A 24,853-nucleotide genomic window follows, 5' to 3' on the forward strand; every position below is an offset into this window, starting at 1 on the left:
AGTGGGGAAAAGACTCCCGCACATCTCCCCAAACCCCTGGGCGTCCACCGTGCCTGCTTCCGTCTTCTGTAAGCATATGAGTCACCCCAGTATTGCAGGCTGACGACTCAGAAAGAAGGGAAGTCAGAGTTCACGTGAGGAGGGTGGGTGCAGACTGGTCTCGCTGTAGCAGGAGGACACTTGGGGAAAAGAGTCATAGAGAGTGACTGACCATTGCCACCTGGGCTGGAGGGCAGGGATGTTGAGTCACCATAAACCCCTGCATCCATGGCGAACCCAACCTTATGCCTTCAGCCCTTGGCCTAAGGTCCCAGAGGCAGGCCCAGGGCTGGGAGGAAAAGAACCGAGGAAGGACATGGAGTTGGTGGCATGACAGTGGGAGAGCCCCAGTTTGGGGTAGCCAGTCAGAAAGGTTCCATTCGTTCTAGGATTCCTTCGCTTGGCTGGAGGGTTGCGTGTTTTTCCTCCTCTGTCCCGTCAGGCACTGAAGACCTGGGGAAGATGTTTGAACCTGTTGTAGGGCCATTGTCAGCACCGAAGCCGCAGTGGGAACACGTCTTTAAGGCACCAAGCAAATGCCTAAGAGAAGGAAAACCGGGCTTCCAGAACAGGGAGAAACGCTGTGCTATTGAGACTAGGGCAGTTTCTCAGCTTCGGCGGCATTACATCTGGGGCTTGATGAGTCTTCGTTGGAGGAAGAGGAGCTGCCCTGCACTGGAGGATCCCTGCCTCTACCCACAGGTGCCCAAAGTTCCCCCTCCCCCAGGTTATGACAGTCACCTAGAGGCGACACTGTATAAGTGAGGCTACCGACTGGAATGAAAGAAAGATCTTGACCTCCCTGGTGGCTGCCGCCCCTGGGGCCCTGTTACATGTCTGGCCTCAGACAGGAAATCTTATTCTTCGGAACTGGGCAGTGGCAAAGGAGAGGTGCCTTCTCAGCGCCCACTCGGCTCAAGTGCCGTGCAGGCTGGGTAGGGCTGGGCGGCGGATAACATCCTGTTATCTGAAGACACAGGCAGCGTGGGGCCTGCGCCCCTGAGACGGGTTTGTTAGTTTTGTTCTCCCCATCCCTGGGGAGAGACCCCAGGAGCTACAAAGGATGGTGACACTGTCTGATGGCTTCTTGGCCCACTGCTCCTGCTGGCTCCCGGGCAGTGCCAGGGTCTCCCTTGATCCCCTCCAGGGAGGCCAGGCAAACAGGCATTTTGCCAGACAGCCGCCAGCAGTGTGCGCCACTGCTTTTCATCAGAAAAGGCGCCTGAGTCCCCTGCCAAAGCCCAGAGCCATCTCCCCCATTAATCAGGATTTCAGGGTTCTCGGGAAGATCTTAGCAACTGCCTGGCACGAGCCCGACTTGATTTACCATCACCTGTCTGCCCTCAGAGCTGGCCCCGTCCTCTGCCCCTCCTGGGAGCGGGACTGGAGAACACACTGCCACACCAGGGCCACCCCTGGCCTCAGAGCCTATCTCAGGAGCTAAGACTGCATCTCTCAGCAGGGCCTGAGGAGGCACTGGCTTGGAATCAGTGTTATTTTTATTATAATTCTCAATGCTCAATGCCTTTTAAACTTGAAAGAGAAAAAGGAAGCTGGACCAGAGTCCCAGATATTCCCTTGAGGGAGACGTTGAGCGCTGGAGAGGTGAGGCCACAGAGCCGCATTGCGTGGAGGCGTCCAGGGAGCCCTGGGCTGGCCGTCTCTTTCTGCACGGAGGGCTTGGCCCAGCTCCTTGCAGGGCCACAGCGCGCCCTGGGGCTCCCCTGGTGAGACCCAAGCCTGGTCCTTGTTCTGCTGCCGCCCCTGAGGCAGGGGACCACTGCTGGGCTCCTTGCCTCGCAGGGCTGGCCTCTTCTCCCACCCACGCGGCTCCTTTTCCTCTCATTCGAGGAAGAATGGTTCCGGGTACAGCGGGAGCCACCATCACCCCACTCAGGGGCAGATGCTCCGGGCTGTGTCGGGTCTCACGGCAGAGGGGCCGCACACACCATCCCCTCTGTCTCCCGGCCTCCCGACCAGGGGAGGCTCTGGCTGGAAAGGCCGGCCCAGGCTGCCTTCCTCTGCGTCCCCTCCCCGTTCCCATCACGGCCGCCTGCCCTCTCAGGTCAAATTCTTGGGCCTCTCGGAGCTCTCCAGATGCCCCCTCCCACCGCCATCTGGGAAACCGGCATCCGCAGCTTCTCTGAGCAGCCCAGGGAGGTCGCCTCTGGCCTCCCTCTGCGGCAGCAACCTTTGCGCGGTGCCTTTCTGAGACGTCCTTGGGGGAGGACCCCGTTCGGTAGCTCAGATACCCGGGTAATTTGGAGAAGGGCCGCTGAATGCCGCGTAGGTCAGCTGGAATTAACGTGCACTTTGTTCAGAGAACAGAGTTGCCACCCACATCTTCATCCACTGCTGGGCTAGGAGCTGTCCTGGAATTCTAAAGGGCACTGGAGGCGGTGGGGGGGGGCGGGGGGCATGGAGGACCCTCTGTCCCATTTCTGGGGGTTCTGACTTGCCCCCATGGAGCCAAAGCTCCTGGGTTTGCTGGTAGAGCTGCTGAGGGGTGGTGGCCACTTGGTAGTGCTGTGGTTAGTGGTCACAATGCTGGCTGTCCCTGGGTGAGGCTGTGTGTATGCCACGCACTGTGCTAGCCCAGCAACTCTGCAAGGTCACTTTCATTGTCACCGCTTTCCAGTTGGAACAGGCCCAGAGGGGCAGAGTGGCTGAGCCTTGGATAAACAGCTAGAAAGTGGCAAGGCCTGGGCCCCGTCTTCCCCAGACTACGACTGTCTCCATAGTCAGTGACCCCTGGCTGGCCAGCTTGCTGTCCGCTGGGTGTCCTGGGAGCAGGCATGGGATGGTGAATTTTTCCCAGAGGCACGTCAGCCCTGTAGCAGGGCTGTGAAATCTGCAGACTGGCCCAGTCCCACCCACACCAGGTTTGCCCTGTCTTTCTGAGCAGGCTTGGGGGCCTCTGGCACACGCAGGGAATGCTGGAATGTTCCAGAGACCCCAGGGGCCAGGCTCTTCTGGGGACTGATGCCGGAGTGGGCCCTTTCTTTCCAGAGGCCCTCTGCCTCTGAGGATGGGGTGACGGTCTGAAGGGGACCCATCCTCCCAGACTGCTAGCCGCCCCCGGAAGAGTCCAGCATTCACAGTCAGGCCTTGTCTTCTGAGGCCTCCGTCTTCACGCCTCCCCAGGAGCAGCCTGGAAGGGACTGTGCTTTTAATTAGCCTAGTTTGGGAATGGCAGCTCTAAAGCCCTGGGAGGTGAATGCCCCTGCCTTGCTTTTGGAATCTGCTGCCAGTGGACACAATGTAGCTGTAGGAATGAAAACGAGGAAGAGAAAGGCCCATTGGCTTGAGTTTTTAATTGGCACCATCCTCCCGGCCCTGCGCCCGCCCGCCAGCCCTCCCGGGGCTCTGTTTGGGCGGCCAGGCCCAGGCTTCAAGTGATGGAGCCTTTCACAGCTTCAGACTGATTTAAGTGGCCCTGTATGGGTTCCCGCAGCCCTTGCTGAAAGAGCGCGGCACCATCGCCACGCTGATAAACCCTGGGAAATTGATCAGCCACCTGCGAGGAGTGAATAGCAATAACCTGCAAAGCGGCTGGGCCTCCCATGGCCTCCCACGGCCTCCCAGGGCACCCCATGGCCTCCCATGGCCTCCCAGGGCCCCGGGGTCCTGCGGGAGAGAAAGGATATTTCTAAAGCTGCAATTAATTTTTTCCCCCAGTCGGTTGGAAGTTGCTCTCTTGTTTGCAGCTGGGTGAGTGGGGTGCTTAGTTCTGTGTGTCTCCGTCAACCTGAGCGCTCCAACCATTGATGTCTCTCCCTCGAGAGACAGAGTGCAGCTTTCTTTCTCATTGGCCAGTCGAGGAACGGACTTTTTTGTTTGTGTTTTGTGTGTGTGGTGTGTGTGTGTGTGCGTCTCTCTCTCTCTTTCTTTCTCTAAGATCATCTCAAGCTAACAGTGAGAAAAAAGGCATATGTGAGTGATTCTGCCTCGACAGGTCCCACAATACCTTCAGGAATGTCAATTTTTCTTGCTTTCATGAAAACACCATGAGGTCTCACTTAGAGGGGACAATGGCGGAGATTAAAGAGGGAGACAGCGCGAGGGAAAACTGGAAAGTAGACGAGCAGTGCAGCCGACTGCCGGAGAGCTTTGTGCTGCACTTTAAGGGAGTTTTGTTCTGGATTCTCCAATCCTGCTGGAACAATTTGGGGGAAAATTCTTAGCTCGTACTTAATTTTGCAGTGAGAACCCATTTTAAGTGCAGAAGACGGAGAAGGCCGTCCTCCTCCCAGGTTTCTGTGAGTGTGTGTATGTGTGGGTGGGTGTGTTTGGGGGGCTGCTGACCCACAGGGCTTCAGGGCCCTTGTTCCCTCTGGGGACTTTGTGACCACAGGGCGTCAGCCTGGCTGCTGTCGCGGTGCGGGGGACGCCTGCAAGGCTGCTGGGCTGCCAGGGTGGAGCCACCACCCCAGGCCCGTTCTCCTGCAGAGAGGACGTGCCAGGCTTGAGAAGGTGGCATCTGGGGCTGTCTGGGCTCTGCCAGGCAGCCCTTCTGTCGCGGCAGAATCACTCTGCCCGTCCACCCCCCCCCACCCCCCGCCCCTTGAAGCTGGCCTGCTTTGGCCACAACAGCCAGGAGAGGCATTGGCACAAGAGGGGGACCCGTCACTGTGGATTTGTCCACAAGTGTGGCTCCGGCTTTCATCGCCTCTCATCTGGAGTCCCAGCCTCGTTAAGGTCCCCTGACCTGCTTGCGCGGCCGATTGCTAACAGGCCCAGGCAGGGTCAGTGTCCTTGAGGCGGAGAGAAGGAGGACTGCTCTCTGCCCTGAGCCCACTCGGAACAACCCCTGGCTGCGGCTGCAGTGACCCGCCAGGAGGGCCTCCACAGCTCATTTCCCCTCCAGGTTTGCAGGGCAGTGTGTGTGTGCACATGAGCACGTTGCACACACGTGTGCATGCCTGTGTGCCTGTGCCATTTTGTGCAGAGCGTGGCCTGAGGTTCCCACTCTCACTTGGTGACCTTGGCAGGCCCCTCGGGCCTCAGTTTCCTCATCTGTACAGTAGGAGCCCTGACACTTGCCTCCTAGGGGTTCTGGAGGAACCTGCACATGGTAGGAACCCAGATCAGGGGAGTATGTTATCAGCTCTCTTTTTCATAATAAGACCTGCCTATCTGCTTGGAAGACAGAGGGTGGAGACGGGGCCCTCTTCCTGTGGTCCGAGGGGCAGGGACCCAGCCTGCCGGGGGTGGGCCAGCTCCGGGGCTGCTTTTCTCCTAAGGGCCTGGTGGTGGCTCCCATGGGGATTTTAGAACCTTCTCTCCCGAGGCTCCCCTTTCTGAGTGAACCCGGGCTTCAGCTGATGACACACAGAGTCTGGCGGCTCCTTTCTGTGGTAGCCACTTGCAGATGGAAAGTGAGGGACTTCCTCGTGGGTTCTATGCGTTTTCCAAATCATCAGACACTTTTACAAGAGAGAAGTAGGCTCATTCCCTGGCTTGGGCTCAGCCAATGATGGTCTGAAGCTAGAGGCTGGGGCTCAGGCCTGGAAGCTAGCTGGTCTCCTGGCGGTGGGCACCTCATTTGCCATCTCGGCTCCATCACAGCTCGCCTCACCCGTCTGGACGAGGACGGCCACGAAGGGGTTGGAGTCAGATTGACCACGCGATTGTCGGACATTGTCGGAACTGCAGCATCTTGAAGTGATTGCAAGATGGCGGAGCTGTGTGTGTCTGTGTGTGTCTGTGTGCACGCACACACACGTGAACTAATTTACATCTAAGGGGAGGAAGGGAGCAAGGGCCGAGCTGGGACCCTTGGGAAGATGCCAGGTTCTATGTGCACCCAGGCGCTGTCACTGGGCCCTGGCTGGTTTCTCTTGTGGGTCTGCCTCCTTGGCACTTTCAGCATTTCCCCTGACACATCATCACCTGGGGTGACTCCAGCCAGCAGTTATACACTTGGGGCCTTTGCCCCTTTCTCCCATCTGGCTGAGGGCCTGGCCCGTGTGGGGCCAGGCTGGGCACACCCTCTCTCTGGCCCCTGGCGGGGCTGCTGCGTTGCTGGCATGTGCACCAGGGAGGCCGCGTCCTTTCCCGCTGTCTCTCCTTCCGGCACACGGGCCCTTGGTCTCAGGGTCAGAATGCCGGGGTTCAGATCCTCCCCACTTACTCCCTGTGTTGCCTTGGCAAGTGCCTGAGCCTCCAGTGACGGGAGTGCCCCCGTCCCCATTCAGGGGGTGTCGCGTGGGTTCAGTGGGATAACCCTGGGAAGCTCAGGGAACATGCTTAGTAGACGTTAGTTCTACTACCATCAGAGGCTCCACGGCTGCTAGGACATGAGAACGAACCCCCAGAAATGCCCTGACTTCGTTCCTGGAACAAGGCAGGATTCCAGGGGATGACAGGTGGAATTTACGGTAGCGCAACCTTGTGGGTCGGTTTTCTCTTTATGTGAAGAAATGTCTGGATGGAAGAATGATTTAGGGCTTCTCCGGGCCCTGCACATTCCTCGGGGCCATCTCGGAGCCCTTGCTGTCATAAGGGCCTTTGGCTTTTGTAGTTGGGAATTTTCACCAAGTAGTAGGCAAGCCTTGCTGGGGGTCCTTGGGGGGTAGAAATTAGGTTGGGTTTCCACCCCGGATTCAGGCGTTTCTGGCAGCCACGAGGTGCAGAGTGACGGAGGTGCAGACAGAGCCGGGGTTGAGCCTGGCCCACCACCGGCCCCGTGGGACTTTGCCCAGTTACCTGGGTCCCTCTGCCTGTACGCAGAGGTGCTGGCAGAGCCCGCCTCTCAGGATTAGATGACGAGATAATGGAGCGAGAGGTTCACCCAGCTTGGCCCCGGGCATCCACCTCAGGTGTATTCACTTGGCAAGTGACTGCGAGGGCTTCTAGATGCCTCGAGATGCCAGTGCTGCATTTGCATGTCCTGTCAAGCACTTAAACAGTAACGAACAAAAGGGAAAAAATAGAAAAGGAAAAAAATAAGCCTGTTGGGAAATTCAGTTATGTTGAGGTGTGTCCCTGGGAAAGTCAAAGAAACAGGGACCCACCCTGGCCAGCCCTTCCGGAGCCTGCGGTCAGGCCTCCAAGTGGGAAGTGCATTCTGTCAGCACGCTGAGGCCCTGAGCTGGGTCTTCCACGAGGTAGGCATCGTGATTCCATCACGCCTCTAAGTGGAAACGGCTTATCCAGACTCACTCAGAGCAGCACACACTCCGCTCCTGTGTCTGTCTGGTGGCATAGGGCGTGATGCTCCAGGCCACACCTGTGCCGCTCAGGACGTGCCCTGCACGGCCTCTTTGGCATCTCCAGTGCGCTTTGTGAAAATATCTCCCAGGGACTTCCCTGGTGGTCCAGTGACTAAGACTCCACGCTCCCAATGCAGGGGGCCTGGGTTCGATCCCTGGTTCGGGAACTAGATCCAGCGTGCCGCAACTAAGAGCCCATATGCCGTAACTAAGACCAGGTAAAGACAAATAAATAAATATATTTTTAAAAAAGTCTCCTGGGTGCCTGCTCCTGGCCTGGAATCTGGATCTCCTGCTGGGGTGGGCTTGGCCTGGGCCTGGTGGAGAATGCTGGGCCTGCTCTCCCTACCCCTCAGCCCAAGAGCCCCTGCACTAGGGGTTCCCTGACAGAGTTTCCCTGGGCAGCAGAGACTGAGGAGTCTTGGGCTATTGGCCACAAGCATCCAGATAATTTCGCAAGCACCGCGCGAGCTCCCAGTCTGTGCAACCTCCCTGGCTCCCATGGTTGTCCCCTGTCGTCTGTCACTGCAGCTTGGAGGAACCGGGCTCCAAGGGGGATGACACCTCAGGTCACCCCTGGGGCTCTGGACAGAGCTGGGACTCCATCCAGGGATCCTGGGCCTCTGCTAGGCCCCTGCCCTGCTGCAGTGATGGATTTGGCTGGAGACATGTGACTTACACGGGTGAGAGGACAGGCCATCCCAGGAAAAGTGCCTGGTGGGCAAGAGTCCGGGGTGAGCCCCCCACCCTGTCCTGTAACTGAGTGTCCAGGCTGCCTCCAGGTGAGATCGAGCCTCAGGAGAGGTGGTCCTCTAATAGGGCCTCTGGGGCTCGGGAGCACCAGAGCCCCACACAGTGTCCCTGCCACTCAGCCCTGGCTCTGCAGGAGGGACAGCTGAGCCCACAGAGGTGGAATGTGCCCAGGAATGTCCTGCCACACCCGCTGCCAGCGGGCACGTCCGTGGCCACCTGCCCTGCCCAGGCACGCTGGGACACGCTGGAGGAGCCCAGCCGCCCCTCCTCGCCCCCGCAGGACTCTGGTGTCCAGGACAGGCCAGCGCGGCCTCTCTTTTCCCCAGCGCGCCTGGGATTTCTGCTCTCACGGGTCACTTCCGGTTGGGACAGCTGTGGGTGAAGGGCTCTCCCTCTGTGGCTTCCGCCTGAGCTCCTCGGGGCAGGGCCAGCCCTCCTCCTCCGTCTTGGTGCAGCTGGACACCGTAATGTGGTGTGGAGATCCCGCTGAGCCGGGCCCTGTTATGATCCCATTTCAGCCCCGTTACAGCCCCGCAAGGGCAGTTTTATTTCTCCATTTTACAGATGGGGAAAGAGAAACTCAGGTTGCACAAGGAGGCCGAGGGAACACATAGAGGCAGACGCAGGATTCCACCCCAAATGGGTCACCATTGTCAACTCTCCATTCGGCCACCCGACCCCGTTCCTCCAGGCATCAGAGGTGCGGCCAGCACCTGGCCGAGCCCTCCAGAACCCTGCCAGCCAGCCTGTGGGGCAGGGAGGCTCCAAGAGGGCTTTGTAGGGGCAGGGAGGGTGTTTTAGCTGGGCTGTGAGGGGAGATAGACTTATCGAGGGGGTGATGATCCTGGCTGAGGTGGGGCACCCCCAGGAGAGCTTAGCACGTCCAGGGAGCCTGAGTGGGCAGGGAGGGCGCAGGCAAGGCCGGGCAGGGACAGCCAGGCTCATGCAGGACCAGCAACTCCCTCGTTGTGTACGTGGACCCAGAACTTCCCTAGGACACAGCCCGTACATGACAGGCTGGAGCCTGGAGCCAGGTGACCACACCCCTCAGCGGTGTCCTGGATACCACACTGCCCTTGGGGCTTGCCTGTCGTCTCCCACCTTCTGCTTGAGGCTGCCGCGAGGTCCTTGGGGACCACCCTGTCTCAGGACAGAGGACAGATGGAAGCCGCGAGGGGAGCAGGGTTTGCCTGAGGCCCTGGAGCTGCACCCAGACCCTGCGTCTGATGTCCCAGCGGGGCTCGCTCTCCCACGTGGGCCCAGTGCCTCCCTGGGGGGGGCCGTCGCCCTTGGACCCTGACCTTGGACCAAGTCACAGAGCAAGGGAGTGGGGCTTGGGGCTTGTGACGTGGCCAGCTTTGTAGCCAATGAGGAACCCCTGTGGATGGGCAGGGGAGCCCCCCTTGATGCCGTGGAAGGGCAGCCAGACGTTGTGTAGTGGCCCTGCCATATCCCTCTCGGGGGACCTGGACAGACCAGGGTGCCCTGTGGGTGGTCCAGTCGGGGGGGACAGGCCCCCTCGCTTGGGGCCTCCAGCCCATCCCTGTTCCCCGAGCCTGCCCTCCCAGTCTGGCTACGTCCTCAGGCTCCAGGCGCGAGTGCTGTCTGGGACCGGCCAGGGTCCTGGCTCCCAGGAGTTGAGGGGTGCTGGGATTATCCTAAGATGGTTGGTGTAGGCTCTCTTGGCCTTGGGTTTGCCCGGAGTTCAGCCTGATTGTGGCAAGTTTTACTTGGATTTTCCAGTATTTGGCCTTGGGAGACGGCCGAGGTTCCAGACAGCAGACATGGGGACGTCGTGCATGTCTTTCTCCTCTCCGGCCCTCTGGCCGGGGCCGGTTAGCTGGGAGTCAGTGCCAAGTGGCCGTTGCTGTGAAGCCCACTCCTCCAGTGCCGTTGATGTCAGTGTGGACGCAGGAGCCAGTGGTGTGGGTTGGATCCCGGCTATGCAGGTGGCCTCTGGGCCCTGCTCGGACACTGTCCTCTCTGAAGTCAGGGGCCGGGGGCCTGGAGGTGCAGAGCTTGGAAGGGGTGGAACCAAACCAGAGAGGGTGGGAGTGGGGCCAGGGCACCTGGTGGTCCTTTCCAGCGGGAGGGGAGCGCTTTGTCCACGGAGAGGGTCAGTCTGTGAGGGGCCTGGGGACTGTGGGCTTTAGGCGTTTTCCGTGCTGAGGCCTGTTGGAGCAGGTAAATCAGTCGTGTTTCCACAGGGTTTGCCTGCCTTTCTTTTTGATTTATATTTTATCATTAAGGAGGGAAGAAGAGATCCTCCCCTCCCCCCCGCACCAAATAGAGAGGAAATCCAGCTGAATCTGACACTTTGAGCTTACTCTCTGCTTTTCGTGTGTTCACCAGGTGTGGAAATATGCTGACAGGTGGAAGTGGGGGCTCTGTGTCCACACGCACCACAACTGCAGACACCTGGCCCACACGCCCGTCCTCGACACCGAGCCTCTCGCAGACACGCGGGGGCCGTTCCCCCACACTGTTTCTGACAAACAAGCAGCCATCTTGCCCTGCCTTGGGGCAGGGCCAGGCAGCTGCTCTGAATGGCGGGCACCGGCCCATTTGGGCAAGGTGGGCGCAGTCCAAGAGATGGGCCTTGTTTGGGGAAAGCTGGGGTTTTGGGCGCAAAGCAGCCCCGGCCCCACCTTGGGTCACCCACAGGGCCCGGCAGTGTTCTCCCATGGAGCGAGGACCCCAGGCCAGCCTCCACCAGGCAGGCAGGGCGCCCTGCAAACCTCTAGAACAGCGAGATGTTTCCCAGGGATTTCCCCCTGCCTGTGTTTATGAGCCCGCCTACCAGCCCCGGGAAAAGGCCCGAACAGCCGACTGCCCACAGGCAGATGTCTGGCACATGTGTGGCCTGTTTGGTGTTCGAGGGTTGGCCCTTCTTGATGTTTTCACGTCTTGTGCTCGTGTGAAACTCAGATTTAATTTGGTGATTATTAAGTGCAAGAACCCCGTGGAGGGTTTTTTTTTTTTTTGTCTGCAGTTTTGCAAAGTGCCATTTTTTGTGTGATGCATAAGCCTTGTTCCTGCCAATAGGAGAAAAGGAAAGTCAAAAAGAACTTTGGTGGAGAAACATTACAATGGTTTTAATATGGAGATGGTGTGGGAGGGGGACTTCTTTTTTTGAAAATCTGAGGGACCATTTCAGTAAGATTGTTTGGCCTGTGAGTCATCATCTTCTTCATTCCTAACTTAGAGTGTCCTTTCCTTTTAAAATAAACACACACACATATTTTTTGATAGTACATTCACATGTTCAAAAATTAAAACAGTATACAGGGAAAGTCTTGCTCCCATCCCTCCCATCCCCCGTGGCCTCAGGTTAACTCCTTATTTGTTTCCTGTGATCCTTCTAGAAAGCCTTTATAAAAATACAAGCAAATAAGAAGGTTCTTGTTTTATTCTCCTTTCATATATGAAAGATAGCATGCTAAGATCTAGTTTTCTGAACCTCTCTGCCTTAAATAATAGACCCTGGAAGTGTTTCTGTGTCAGAGCCGAGCCGCTGCCGCCTTTTTCCAGCACGAGGAGGGTCTGTTGTGTGGACGTGCCCACTTTCATTCCCAGACCCTGGCTGTGGACTCCCAAGCCGGGGGCAGGCTTCTCAGCTGTGAGCTGTGTTGCCTGTGGGTCCTTTCAGACTTGCAGGTGTACCCTCTGTGGGCACATCCTGCCACTAGGGTGGCGGGTTGCAGGTTGTACGCACTTGTCATCTGGGAGGATATTGCCCAGGTGACCCTGAGGGGGCCCCACACCACCGACGGGTGCCTCAGGTGGTCCGTTTCCCCACCGCCGCCTCGACAGATTCTGGTCAGATGTGGATTTTGCCAACCGGGTAGGTGAAAGATGGTTTCTCCGTGTCATTTTAGGTAGCATTCTTCTGATCAGTTGAGCATCTTGTAGTTAAAGGTCATTCGTATGTCCTCTGCTGTATAGGCCTCTGCGACTGCTGTATTCATTTGCCCTTAAAAAAAATTGAGGTGTCGCTCTTTTTCTCGATTCTATATGAGAGAGATTAGTTTTTGCCTTGCTGTGAGTTGCAAATGTTTATTTCTAATTTGTTCTTTGTGTTTTGACTTTGCTTTTGGCATTCTTCAACAGCTTTATAATTCACACGCTATGCGATTCACCCATTTAAAGCGAACACTTTTAGTGGTTTTTAGTATGTTCACAGAATTGTGCAGTCATCACCACAGTCCATTTTGGAATATGTTCATCATCCCCCCAAAAACCCTCATGCCCACTGCCAGTCACGGTTCACCCTTAGCCTCCCAGCCTCAGGCAGCCACTAATCTACTTTCTGTCTCTCTGGATCTGCATGTTCTGGGTATTTCATATAAATGGAGTCATACAGTAATGTGGTCTCTCATTGACTGGCTTCTTTCACTGAGCAGCATAATGTTTTCAAGGTTCATCCATGTTGTAGCATGTGTCAGTAACTCCATTCCTTTCTTTCTTTTTTAAAATTTATTTTATATTTTTGGTGGCCTTGGGTCTTTGTTGCTGCGCGTGGGCTTTCTTTAGTTGCGGCGAGCGGGGGCTACCTTTCTTTGCAGTACGCGTGCTTCTCACTGCGGTGGCTTCTCTTGTTGCGGAGCATGGGCTCTAGGCGTACGGGCCTCAGTAGTTGTGGCACACGGGCTCAGTAGTTGTGGCTCATGGGCTCTAGAGCTCAAGCTCAGTAGTTGTGGCGCACGGGCCCAGTTGCTCTGCGGCATGTGGGATCTTCCTGGACCGGGGCACGAACCCGTGTCCCCTGCATCGGCAGGTGGACTCTCAACCACTGCGCCACCAGGAAAACCCTTTTCTTCTTTTTTGGTATGTCTACCCACTGGTCTCCCTACCAGCTATTGAAAATTCCATCTTTTTCTCTCTGCTTTGAGATTCCACCTTTATCGTATGCTAACCTGGGGCTACTTCAGAACATTCTCTTCTCTTTCATTAGTCTGTGTCCTCATGTAGTAGTATACTCCTAATTTGGAGGCTTTGTAGTGTGTTTTAGCATCTGGTAAGACTAGTCTCTCCTAATTGTTCTTCGCAGAGGCTTCCCGATTGTTCTCACCTGTTTACGTTTCCAATGAAAACTTGAGAATCAGCTTGTCTTGAGATGGGGGGAGGGGCTGCTGTAGATGTTGTAGATTGGGATTGAGTTCGACTTCTGAATTAACTTGGGGAGAATTCACACCTTCCTGAGGCTGAGTCTTCCTGTCCACAGACAGGATGTCTCTCTATTTGGTCAAGCCCACACTTGTGTTCTAGAAGGTTTTCTTCCTGTCTCTTTTCCTCTGTCTTCTTATATTTTTATTCCGAGAGATTTTCACCTTTCATGTTGCTGGCATGTCTCTGGCTCCTTTGAAAGCAGGTTTTGGTTAAAAAGGACAGTGGGTTTGACCATCTAGAGTATAGACTCTGTTCCCAAAGCCGAGCCCCTGACCCCTTGGCTGTGCAGTGCTGTCCACGGAGAGCCACGGGCCCCCCACCTTCACCTGAGCACGGCAGGGTGGGCGCAGGGGGGAGGAGGGAGCTCAGGTTTGCCAGGCGCCTCCTTGGCCTCCTACATGGTCTCAACGCAGTTAACCCTCCAAACAATTCTGTGGCTTCGTTTGGGGCTCGTATTAGCCTCATTGTACAAATGAGAAACTGAGGCTGAGAAGTTTCAGGACTTACCGGGGCCCCCAGAGGGCCAAGGTTCCAGCCCAGGCTTGTCCAGCCTCTTCTAGGCCGCCCTCCTGCCTGAGGATCGAATGTTCTCCTGAGCTCGACCCGGAAGTCAAGAGGAATGATTGCACATCAACCAGCTGTGGGATTTGGGGCAAGTCTCTTCCCTTCTCTTGGCCTCCGTCTGCCTATCTGCAGATAAGCCTGTTAGACTCATTGGCGATTTGCCCGTTTTTCCAGAAAGCATCCCCTTTCTCTGGAAGCCAATATCCGAACAGAGAATGGAGGGCTGGGCTGAGAGGGTCCCAATACTCTGCAGTCCTGTCTCCCTGTGCCTTGCCATGGCCCTTGGAGCACCCAGCTCCAGCCAGCTGAACAAAACCCAGGGCCCGCCGTCCCCTCTGGGGCCTTGGACCCACCTTCAGTGCCCCCAGTCCTGGTGCGGAAGCCGCCCCCAGGGTCCCCATGCGTCCCGGCAGTGCGTTAGCCTTGGTCCCCCTGCCAGCGCCCTGTGTACTTTGGAAAGGTCCCTCGACTTTTGTCAGGCAGAGAATTCCCTCCACGCCAAGCTGAGAGCGAGGTGTTTTTACAAGTCCTGTCCTGAGTGTGTGCTGGCCAGAATGCACACCGCAGAAAGAAAATGTTTGTTTTCTAATTGTGAGCTTGCCGGGAGGCCCCTTGCCATTCATTGGCTTCCGCGCACCTTCTGTGTCCAGGCGGGCCATCTGCCACCCGGGGCCTGGTGCAGAAACAGCGTTTGCCACGGCGTGGCCTGGGCAGAGAGGGGCTCCAGACCACGGGGTTGGCCACCATTCAGAGGACGTGCCCACAGCGTCCCGGGACCTTAGGGCTGTGCGGACACACAAGTCGAGCCCCCGGGGCCAACCCAGCGGGTCCTTCCTTCCCACCCCACCGGGCTGCACTAGCACCTTCTGTGAGCCGGCCCCTGAGCCAGGCGCTGGGGTGCGGGGTTGGGCCCGCAGGGGACCAGCAGGGGACACTTGGGCTCAGGCTTGCTTCTGCAGGGGATGACGCCCCTGCAGGGGTCTAGTGGATGAGGAGCCGCCTGCCAGGTGACGGGTGCTCAGGAAACAGTTGTGGCCTCCGCAGCAGTGAGCTGAGGAAAAAGGCCCAGGAAGGCAGGGACTTCCTAGTAACTGCCAGGGCCATCCTTCCACCCCTCAGATACGTCCTGCCCTCCCCTGGCTGTTTGATTCTAGAACCTGTGATCTGGGAAGAACCTCAAGTGTCCAGTGCCAAGTCCGAGGTGCTCCCTGGGCCCCAGAGGCTCCTCCCTTCAGGCAAACTCCATTTTCTGCTTTCAGGCCTCGGCGACCCAGCTTCCCTGCCTGGGTTGTGTGGCCGGCGTTGCCTTCTTCCGGAGGTAGGGAAGCAGTCCAGGCTCAAAAGGGCTGCCTCTTGTGGGATCCAAAGGGTAATAAGCATGTCACAGAAACGGGCTGGGCCCGACACAGACCTGAGTGAGCAGGAAGTGGAGCTGGGCTGGGGCCTGAGCACGGTGATAGGATGCCTGGGGCGAGGGGCCACCTCCAGCACCTGCCTGACACCCGACACCGGACCCGCAGCTCCGAGCCGGGGCAGCCCACCACCTGACCCCTTGGGCTCTGGGGCTTCCTATGAGAGACAGTCCAGCCTTCATGGGAAACTCCGATTTACCAAAGATGGATTAAAGGTAGGCCCCAAATAAGCTGGTGCCTTTTTCTCTTTCCTGAGATAGTTTAAAAAACAAAACAAAACTGCCACCCCAGGAAACCGCATGCCTCACCGCCCTGGTTGTCTCTGTGCCAGCTTCCAGCACAAGTGAGACTTAGAAAATTTCCAGGCCGCTAGCCACTCTCATGGCCTGATGTTTTCTTGATACTTGGAGAATTCTGCTCTCATGAGCGTCTGCGTGGGGGAGGAAATGCCTCCGCTTAGCCAAGGGCCCTAGCCCAGCAGCTTGCAGCAGAGTGGCTGCAAGGCTCCAGAAGCCTGGGCCAGGCGAGGACCCGGTCTGTTCGTTCTGCCTGGCTGGTTGGGCTTGTTTGTGCCCCTCTTTCTAGAGGGATTTGAGGTGGTTCCCTAAAAATCAATAACACAGAGAGATCCATGAATTGGATTACAAAGAGGGAGGTAGCATTAGAAAGAGAAGCAACTGAGCCAGCCTCGAAGGATGGTGCCGGAAGAGGGCAGCTGGGGGACTCTGTCACACTGCTTGTCTGAGAAGGGGAAGCACACGTGTGCCTTGGGGAGACGTGTTCTGTCCCAGCACGACGCTGAGAAGGAGTTTCACGTGGGCGCGACGACGAGGCCCCGGGCTGAGCAAGGAGAGGCCCCCCAGCAACCACTGATCCCCAGTAAATGCAAGGCAGGCTGGCCCTGACAGGTGGGCTCCTGGCGGGATCTGGCGGTCAGCCTCTGAGCGGCACCTGGCCTTCCTGTTCTGGAAGGAAGAGCAGGACCGACGGCAGTGGGTACAGGGTGCTCTCACCTGCCGTCTTAGGTCGGTTCCTTGGAAGCAGAGCTTCAGCTGGGAATCTGGTCCCAGAGATCAGGAGGCCCTTGGGAGAAACCTGTAGGAAGTGAGGGAAGCAGACAGGCCAGGGAAGGAGCCCTCAGCCTAACCCAGGGGGGCCCAGCAGTGTGAGGAGCACCTGGGATTTGACCCCCCAGGCCCGGGTCAGCTCCAGAACCCGTATCGGCCAGTCACTGGCCGTGAGTTGTCCCGGGAGGTAGGGGCAGGGGAGCTGTGCCAGGCGCTGGGGAACGGGCTTCCGTGGGTGGGGCCCCAGCAGCCCCGCTTCGCACCCATTTTCTCGTGGGACCCTTGCAGTGGCCCAGGGAGGCAGCCAGGCCAGTGACGACTGTTCATTTCCCAAATGAGGCGACTCTTGTCAGTGGAGGGGCCAGTCTTGGGCGAGTTCCTCCGACCCCAGACCCTGCATCCCACGCCCCTCCCCTGGGCCACGCGCACCCCGCTCCCGAGGCCTTCCCGGTTCAAGGGCAGCATGGGGCCCAGGGAGACGGGGGTGAGGAAAACAGCCTGTCCTCCTGAGGGCAAGATGACCAGGAGAAAGGGGGCTGCCGCTGCCTGCTCTCGGCCACGGCACCCCACAGTCTGCCTCGCCCTTGGCCCCGGGCTGCCTGCCCCAGGCTGGCACTTGGGGAGGGTTCGGAGCTCATGGCCCAAGGCTCGGCAGGGTGGGTGGTGGCCGGCGTGCACAGAAGGACGGGGCCGAGTCCGTTAAGTTAATGTGAGGTTCCCGAGGGGGGATCTGGTTTTCAGATTGCAGCTCAAGGCAGAGGTGCCCTCAGCTGGCGAGGGGCTGCGTCCTCCTCGGCCTCTTCACAGCGTGGGCGCTTGGGACTTGGGTGTGGACGGGAGCCGGGCCTGGCCCTCGGGGTGCTCTCACTACCCGGGTCTGGGGGGCCTCTGTCTGCAATGAGGGCTGCACAGAGTTCCAGCAGGGCTGAGCCCAGAAGACGACTTTGTCTCAGGCCTCAGGGCCTGGCCAGGGGCCTGCCACCCAGAAGGAGGGGACGGGAGCAGATATCTGCACAGAAGGTCTGTGCAGAGAAGGGGCCGTTGCTCCTGACTTGGGGAGGCTGGGTGGGTGGGCTGAGACACTGCTGCCTGTACCTGAGGCCTGGCAGTTCTGACGGAAGCAACTTGACTTTCAGGGGCTCCATTCCAAAGTCGCTCCAGACTCTAGGACTGGGGTGCCCAGCAGTGTCTCCAGCCACTAGCCTGAGGCCACGTGGATGGTTCTCTCTGAGCTTTGTTACCTGGGCAGGCCCGTGCCCAAGTAGGCGGCCCATCCCTGGGCCAAGGCCGGGTCTCAAGAGAACAGAGTTTGGCATAGGGGGCACTGTCTGTCCCAAAGCAGCCATTTCACCCTGGAAAGATGTGTTCACACAGTGCTTTGAACTTGTTCGAAGCTTTGCAGCTTTCCCCAGACATTTCTGAGGGCACACAGGCCTCCAGGCCTCCAACAGGCCTGTGCAGCATTCTTGCATGGGAGCTGGGCTTTGGGGAGTGCGAGCCGCCAGGAGAGGCTGGGCGGGACCCTGCCCCCAGGGCCGCGCCCTGGATGCCAACACAGGATGGGCCCTCCTGGGATGGAGCCTGGGCAGGACACACACACTGCCCCTTTGTGCAGGTCACATTCCTCCCCGGCAGGTGGGGCGTGCCACCGGCTGGGACATTCAGCAGGTTTTCACTGTGGCTGAAACAGCTGAGTTTTGAGTCAACAACGTTTTCAATGTGACACTGGCTTTGTAGCCGAGGAGTAGGTGCCTTTGAGGACTGTCAGAGGGTGGGGTTCAGTGGCATCCTGGGGTTTGCTTGTGACAACATTCACCAACCAAACCTTGCAGCTTCTTGCCCTGCTGCAAAGCAAAAAGGACCCAGTTATTCCAGACATTCGGAACGGGGGTCTCCCAGGTGCCCTTGGCCCAGCCCTTATTTGTTAGGTGGGCCAAGGCCCAGAGGTTGGAAGGTCTTGTCTGAAGCCATCAGGCCTGCGTGTGGCAGAACCCAGGACTGTAACAGCCTCTCTGACCTCAGGCCTCGCCAGGGCACACTTGAGGCAAAAGCCACATCTCTGAAAGCTTCCCACAAACGGGGGTCCCCAGCACCCTGCTGCTGGCGTGGCTGCTGTTTAACATGATTACTGCCCAGACACAGGCTGTCACGTTTGCCATGAAGTCAGGCACCCGCCTGCACCTTAGTTAACACACGTTCGTAGGGCTGAGGGCATCAGGGTCTCGGCATCACCTGTGACCCATTCACAGCACGTTGGGTTTATGCTGGGCGCTATTATTTGTAACAGGGGTCACACTGCCATTCGCGGAAATTCCTTACACACCGCTGCTTCTATAGGCCCGGGCTGAGCCATCCTCTCTCTTTCTTGTCTCTCTACCCAGTTCTCCTTTCGTCCTGGCTCAGGTCTAGGCCAGTCAGGAGAGTGGCTGGGAGGCAGAAGGGGCCCCAGGGACCCTCCCGGTGCAGGCATCTGGGGCCTCTGCCCACACACAGCAGTAGGTTTGTGTTCTGACCTGAGGACACGGAGGATCTTGGCGGCCGTTTTGCACGAGGACCTGCCTCCGGCCCTCTGCTGTGGCAGCGGAGGGAACGTGCCCTGTGCGGCCTGGGGTCTCAGCGAGCCCCACGTGGCCCAGGAGGGGCACCGCGAGGGTCCCCAGTCTGGCTCCCACCACGACCTGGGCCAGCGTCTCAGGTCTGATTGGTGGCCCAGCCCTTCTTCCCTCCATCCCAGAGCCCCCCTCCCCGCCAGTACCCCAGCCTCCCTTTCTCAGTTAATCAAAGGATTCCAAGACGAGCAAACCCATCAGAGCGGTTTCTGCCATGGCGCCGGTGGGGACGGTGAGCGTGCCTGCTGCAGGCCTGGCCACTTTCCTCCAGAGAGAGCGCCTTTCCCTTTCCATCTGCCAAGCCTGTTGCAGCAGCTTGCCCGCTGTGACAGCCGGTGGTCACCTTTATTTCAAAGTGACATACAGACACTGCCGCCTGTGAAAGGACTGGGGCCCTCGGGACAGGCCTGTGACCTTGGCATTGGCAGACGTGAGGTGCTCCCCGCGCCCCCAAGTCCCCAGCGTGTACAGGGAGGGAGCCAAAGCCCGGACTCCCTCCTGCTGCCTTCGACACACGTCTCTCCTGTCTCATCCCGAGAAGGCACAGCATTGCTGCTGGTCCTGCTGGGGACCAGTGGGGCTGGGCCGTGGGCACCCTCGTCTGCACAGCTCCCCGTCCTGACTCTGTGCTCAGCCGGGAGAGCAGGCGTGTAGCTCAACCCGTCGGCGCGCAGTGCCGGGCCCCCTTTTGTGAGTGGGTGGCCCCAAGCACCCTTGGGCCGTGTTCAAGCTCTGCCCGCCACGGGCCAGCCCTAGGCTGCCTCCTCCAGGCTGGCCCCTTGCAGAGGCAGAGCCTGCGGGTGCAGAGCCCTGGGCAGCCACATTCTCTCACGGGGCCTCAAAGGGCCCCGTGGGACAGGCAGGGACCATCACTCGCCTCTTACAGGTGAGGCAGCCGAGGCCTAGGGAGGCTGCGGGGTCTCTCCGCGGCCCCCAGCTGTGAGCCCGGCCCCTTCCCCAGCAGGGCTGCAGCATCCGTCACCTGAGTGCTTGTTGAGGGCACAGGAGCCTAGGGCTCATGTGGAAACCGGCCCCCCGGGTGGCAGTGACGTGCACCACGTGGACGTCAACCCAACCCTCCTGGCCCATGTCCCCTCCTATCACGGCGAGAGGGTGGCATGGGCACCGTGCCCCCTTTGTGCAGCCGTGCGGCCTGGCGGTGTTTCCGTTTGCGTCAGTAAATCCACTTCTGCCGTGTTCTTCTAATGGCTAAAGAGGCTTCCCTTGTCTGAAAAGACATGCTTTATGGAACCCTTATCGCAGGGCATCTGGGTCACTTTCTTCTTTTCAATTTAACAGCGTGACGAGGAACGTTCATGTCACTGAATTTCTGCATGCGTCCGGGTTGTTTTCTTCAGATAAAAATTCTAGAAGTGAAATTGCCTGATGAAGGGTTCAGATCCGTTTTCAGAAAGGTTGTGTGTGAAGGGCTCTGGGCACGCCCCTGCTCCCCCCACCACCGCAGTGCCCCCAGAACTGGGGGTTAGCAAGCTGGTCCTCTTTGCCAATTTGCAGATGAATAGCTGCACCTCGCATTTTCTTTATTAACATGGTGTTCACCGGCCAGGGGTATTTCTTCATACGTTATCCTTGTCCTTGCCCAGGTCGGGGAGGAGGCCAGGACTTGGGTGGTCTTCCGCTGCCCGGCGGGCCCACCAGCAGATAGCCCCAGGGGCCTGGGCCTGGCTGGCTGGGGCGTGCGGGCCTTGGGTTCCAAGAACGTGACCCTGAGTGACGTGTATGTCTGTCTCCCCCACAGAACTGTCAGACCTTCAGCAGCCTCAGCTGCCTGAGCGCAGGGACGGAGGACTGCGGCCCTCACAGCCCCTTCGCCCTCCACATCAGCAGCACCAGGTCCTGGACCGCCTTGCTCTCGGCCTCCGGCACGGGGGGCAGGACCCCCGCCGGGACCCCGATCCCCGAGCCTCTGCCCCCGTCCCTGGACGACCACCCCGCCTGCCAGGAGGAGCCGTGCTGCGAGGAGGCGGGTGGCTGTGCCCTCGGCGATGGCTGCGGTGGGCGTGGGGAGCCGGGCACGGCCTGGCGGGACCGCGGGGCCGTCCACAATAGCCCCTGCTCCCTGGACGGCGAGCTGGACATTGAGCAGATAGAGAACAACTGAGAGGCCCCGGGTGGCGGCGGGGCGGGCAGGGCAGGAGGTGCGCTAGAATCCACGGGCCTCCCGCCACCACCCCCCGACCCCGCTCCTGCCGGGCGCTGGGCAGGGCCCCCGGGGGAGCCCCACTCCTGGGCCTGATCAGCGCTTCCTGGAAGGCCTCGGGGCCCAGGAGTGAGCCCACCACCTCCCCAGACGCTGTCCCGCCCGCAGGGTCCTGGCCCAGCACCAGCCGCCTGGCCGGGCCCGCGGTGCAGGGTCTCAGCCTTTCACCAGCACCGCACCCACGCTCCGTGGAGCTGCCACGGCCGGGAGAGAAGCTTCTTGGTTTCGGTCTCCTTCCCCCTCTTTCCCGTGGGACGTCGGCGCAAGTGTCCCACAATCCCTGCTGGGCAGTCCCGTGGCGCTGCGGCAGGGCCGGCCCGCTCGATGTGCTGACCGCCGGCCCGGGTTTCCGCCCGGGCTTGGGTCCCTCCGCTGGGGTCATGGCCCTTCTCGGCCTCCTGCTCAGGTTCAGTCGTGGGGGGGAGTCGGCCCACAGCGCCCTCCCTCCCTCAGTCGTATTCCGTGCCTTCTCTCCCAGGTCTCCCGCTTGGGGCCTGGGCGGGGTCGGGAGAGGCTTCCTTCCGTGGTGACACCAGAACCGTTTAGCCTTAATGCCAAGTGCGGGGCACAGCAGCCCTGGGCTGCCGGGTGGCCTCCACATCTGGACTCTCAGGGTCCAGGGAACAGCTCGGGGCGCTCGTTAGAGGCCGTCTAGTTGGGTAGACATTTGGTGGCTCTGTTGGCCGCAAAGGCAGAGCCACGAGCCCCTCCTGCGGCGTGGATGGCCTGGCCCCGGGCTCCCTGGCGCTCTGGGGGCTGCTCTGGCAGGGTCAGCAGCTGGCAGCCATTCTCCGTGACCAACCTGTCACGGAGCATCAGGTGAGTGGAGCGATGTCACCATAAAAGGGCGACCTCTTGAAAACGTCCTCAGGAAGCAGGACTTCTGTGCAGGCGCACAGCCCCAGGCCCTGTGCTCGTTTCAGGACGGAGGGCGTCTGCTGGCCGCTCTGGGGCCCCGCAGCCTTCACGCGCAGGCTCGTTGTCGGTGGGCCAGGTGGGCCGGGGAGCAGAGGGTGGCGAGTGCCTCTCCCCGCCGCGGGCATAGAGCGAGACGCGCGCGCACCCTCCCCGGGCTCCGGGCCCCCCGCCCCTCGCCCCCCCGACGTCTCCCTCCCAGACAGCTCCTCTCCAGCCCCGCTTGCACACATGCCACCTGGGCTCTGCTGCCTTGGAATCCGGCTTTTAGCAGCTTGGCGCCTTCCTCAGACGATAGCAGTTGGGTCGGCTTGTGAGCACGTGGCTCTCTTTCCCGTGAGGCTAAACACACCTGTGCGTTCTCTGGAGTTCGCTGCCGCGACACAGGCTCTCTCAGAGCCACTGCCCCTGCTCACCTGTTCACGGCAGGTGCCTCACCACTGCAGGTCGAGTACAAGTGGTTCTCACTTTCTTTCCACTGAGGAGAGAGACAGTATTTGGGAAACTTTACTTAAACCTTTACTTTTTTACATCAAAAGCGAGGGGGCTCAAGTTCTCATTTATACTTGGCTTTTCTTTAAAATCAGCCGTTAAGATGCTTGCAGAAAACCCCAACTCCGTGGCCCCCCAAGATTGTGTTGAAAGCCTCAGGTTGTAGAGCGTAACGGGTGTGCGGGTGCTGGGCAGGTCCCTCCAAAGGCATGTTCCCCTGGGGAGCTTGGGGAGCCGGACCAGGCAGCGGCGGCTCTGGGTGGGGAAGTACGTCTCACCTGATCCCCGCTTGGTGGCTCGTCGTCTTAGAGCTGATCCAGAGGAGGCTGGGGCAGCTGTTTGGTGACGTCCAGCGACCAACGTATGAATTCACAGAGTACATGCCGGCGCCTCACGGCCTCAGAAAGCCTGGGGTGGGAGGTGATGACACCTGGCCCGCACCGAGAGTGGCCATAGAGGGCGCACGCAGGACAGCAGTCCTTCCTGGGGAAGGACAAGCAGGATCCCACCTCCCTCACCCACCGAGAGGGGCGAGACTCAGCCAGGATGGGCCTTTCCTCGGGGCCGGGAGGGAAGGCACGTGGCGGTGAGTGGGTGTCACGGGCCTGTGGTGCAGGTGACGCCCTTGGACCCTGCTGGTCGCCTCCCCGCTTCCCAGGCCTGGTGGCAGGGAAGGACAAGCAGTGGCCCCATCGTCCCCACCTCCCCGCAGGCTGGTCCTATCAACCCAAAAGGCAGAAGGGGTCCCAGCCCAAGGCGGGGTTTGGTCCTTTCCAGCCGCCTCAGCCTCTCTTGGCTGTTCCTGCCCCAACCGAAGCTCCTCGACAAAGCCCACGGCGGCAGCAGGGAGGGGAGAGGACGGCCAGTGACCCCGCTCAGACAAAGAGACGGCCTTCCGGTGGCTTCCTGTCAGTCTACATTGCAGAGAGCAGACCTCATCCAGGAGGTGCTGCCACGCCGCCAGAGGCCCGTCTGTGCTCCGCTCTTCTGACACCGGGAATTCGGTCTTGGAGGGAGGCTGCCTCTGACCCCGGGGGGCTGCCCCTGGGCGGGCAGCAGGCGGCCTGGCGGGCTCCCCCCAAGCCTCACTTCTGCTGGGGCCCTGCCTCTCGCAGCCCATGAACTCCTGCCTCTGAGGAAGTTCAGAGCTGGGAGGGAGGGCCGTGCCAGGCTGTCCGCCGGCCCCGGGGGCCCTGAAGGACAAGAACGGGGTCGTGGGTGGGGAGGGGGGGGCTTCCTGTCACGGGGCATCCCTGCTCACTCCAGAGGGAGCGCCTGCTAGAGCCGCTGGACTAACGGGCTGCTGCCTGTGAGGGCCGGGCCGGGGGCCAGGGCCACAGCCTCGCCGTTTACATTACCGCAAACCCTCTTGCCTTACTCACGGTGGAGGCCGGGGTTCAGCCCAGGGCCCACAGGCAGACACGACATCCAGGCCACAGGAGAGCTTGTTCTGATCATGCATACGAATTTTCATTCTCAGAAAGCCTTACTTTTCAGCAAAATTTTTGTAGCAGGAAAGTCTTGTGAATTTGTACGCGGAAAGAAAATTTAAATAAAGGAGAAGTCCACCTTAGGAAAAAAACAAACCCAACATCCAAATGGGTCTCCCGGCAGGGTTGGTGTGTGCGTTTCCGCACTCCGGCTGGCACTGCCAGGGGCCTCAGCGCAAGCCCTGGATGCCCCGCCGCGGGCTCAAGTCGCGTGTGCTCTGGCCTCGGGGCCGGTCACCCGAACGATGACCGCTTCAGGCCCCGCGGCCTGGGGCGCGAGCGGTTCCCCCCCACCCCGGCGCTGGGGCGGCAGCCGGGCCAGGACGGTGCCTCCGTGTAGGCAGTTGTGCCGTGTCTTGCCACGGCCACACAGTTGGCCAGACCCCTCCCGTTGGTGCCAGAGAAAACCATTCTTCTTGAAAGAGAAGAGAAAAAGATTAAAAAAAAAAAAAAAATCCCAGACCGCAGCAGAGATCTTGTAGCCTAGGTAGGATAGTCTGACCTTCTAGCATAGTCTCTTTGGCAAAGAAATTGTGTTTCAGTGCGGGGGGGCGATGCCCCGGGGCGCGGGGACGGCGAGTCGGCGGTCTCTGGGGCTGTGTGCGCTTTCCCAGCTGTACCTCGTGGGCACTGGGGAGCCTCAGGAAGTGTGGCGGCCAGGACGGGCAGCGTTGGGCCAGGCCCCTGCCCGGGGCAAAGCGCTGGGTGCAGAGGCGCTGGGTCTGTCCCCCACCTCCACCCACCGCAGCCTGTCCTCCGCACAGGCCGCGACTGTCTTGCACTAGAGCCGCTCTAGTCTCTCAGGAATTTGCTTGTTACTTTTACTGTGTAAATAAAGCTTCCTGGTTCAATACCCAGCTGCTGGGAGCCGGCTGTGTGCTTTCTGTTGGGTGTGGCAGATCGGAGGG

General features: G+C 59.4%; 1 protein-coding gene across 2 annotated transcripts in view; it reads left to right on the forward strand.

Moving 5' to 3' along the window:
• Positions 1–24,802, forward strand: part of FAM53B (family with sequence similarity 53 member B) — a 144,433-nt gene extending 119,631 nt beyond the window's left edge. For both annotated transcript variants that reach the window (XM_081248064.1, XM_081248063.1), the window contains exon 5: positions 20,587–24,802. In XM_081248064.1, the coding sequence (XP_081104190.1) occupies positions 20,587–20,949 (363 nt within the window). In that variant the 3' untranslated portion in view covers positions 20,950–24,802. The remainder of the gene's footprint in view (positions 1–20,586) is intronic.
• Positions 24,803–24,853: the final 51 nt, after the last annotated feature.

Source organism: Mesoplodon bidens (assembly GCF_964165515.1).
Source record: "Mesoplodon bidens genome assembly, chromosome: 1".
Taxonomy (NCBI): domain Eukaryota; kingdom Metazoa; phylum Chordata; class Mammalia; order Artiodactyla; family Ziphiidae; genus Mesoplodon; species Mesoplodon bidens.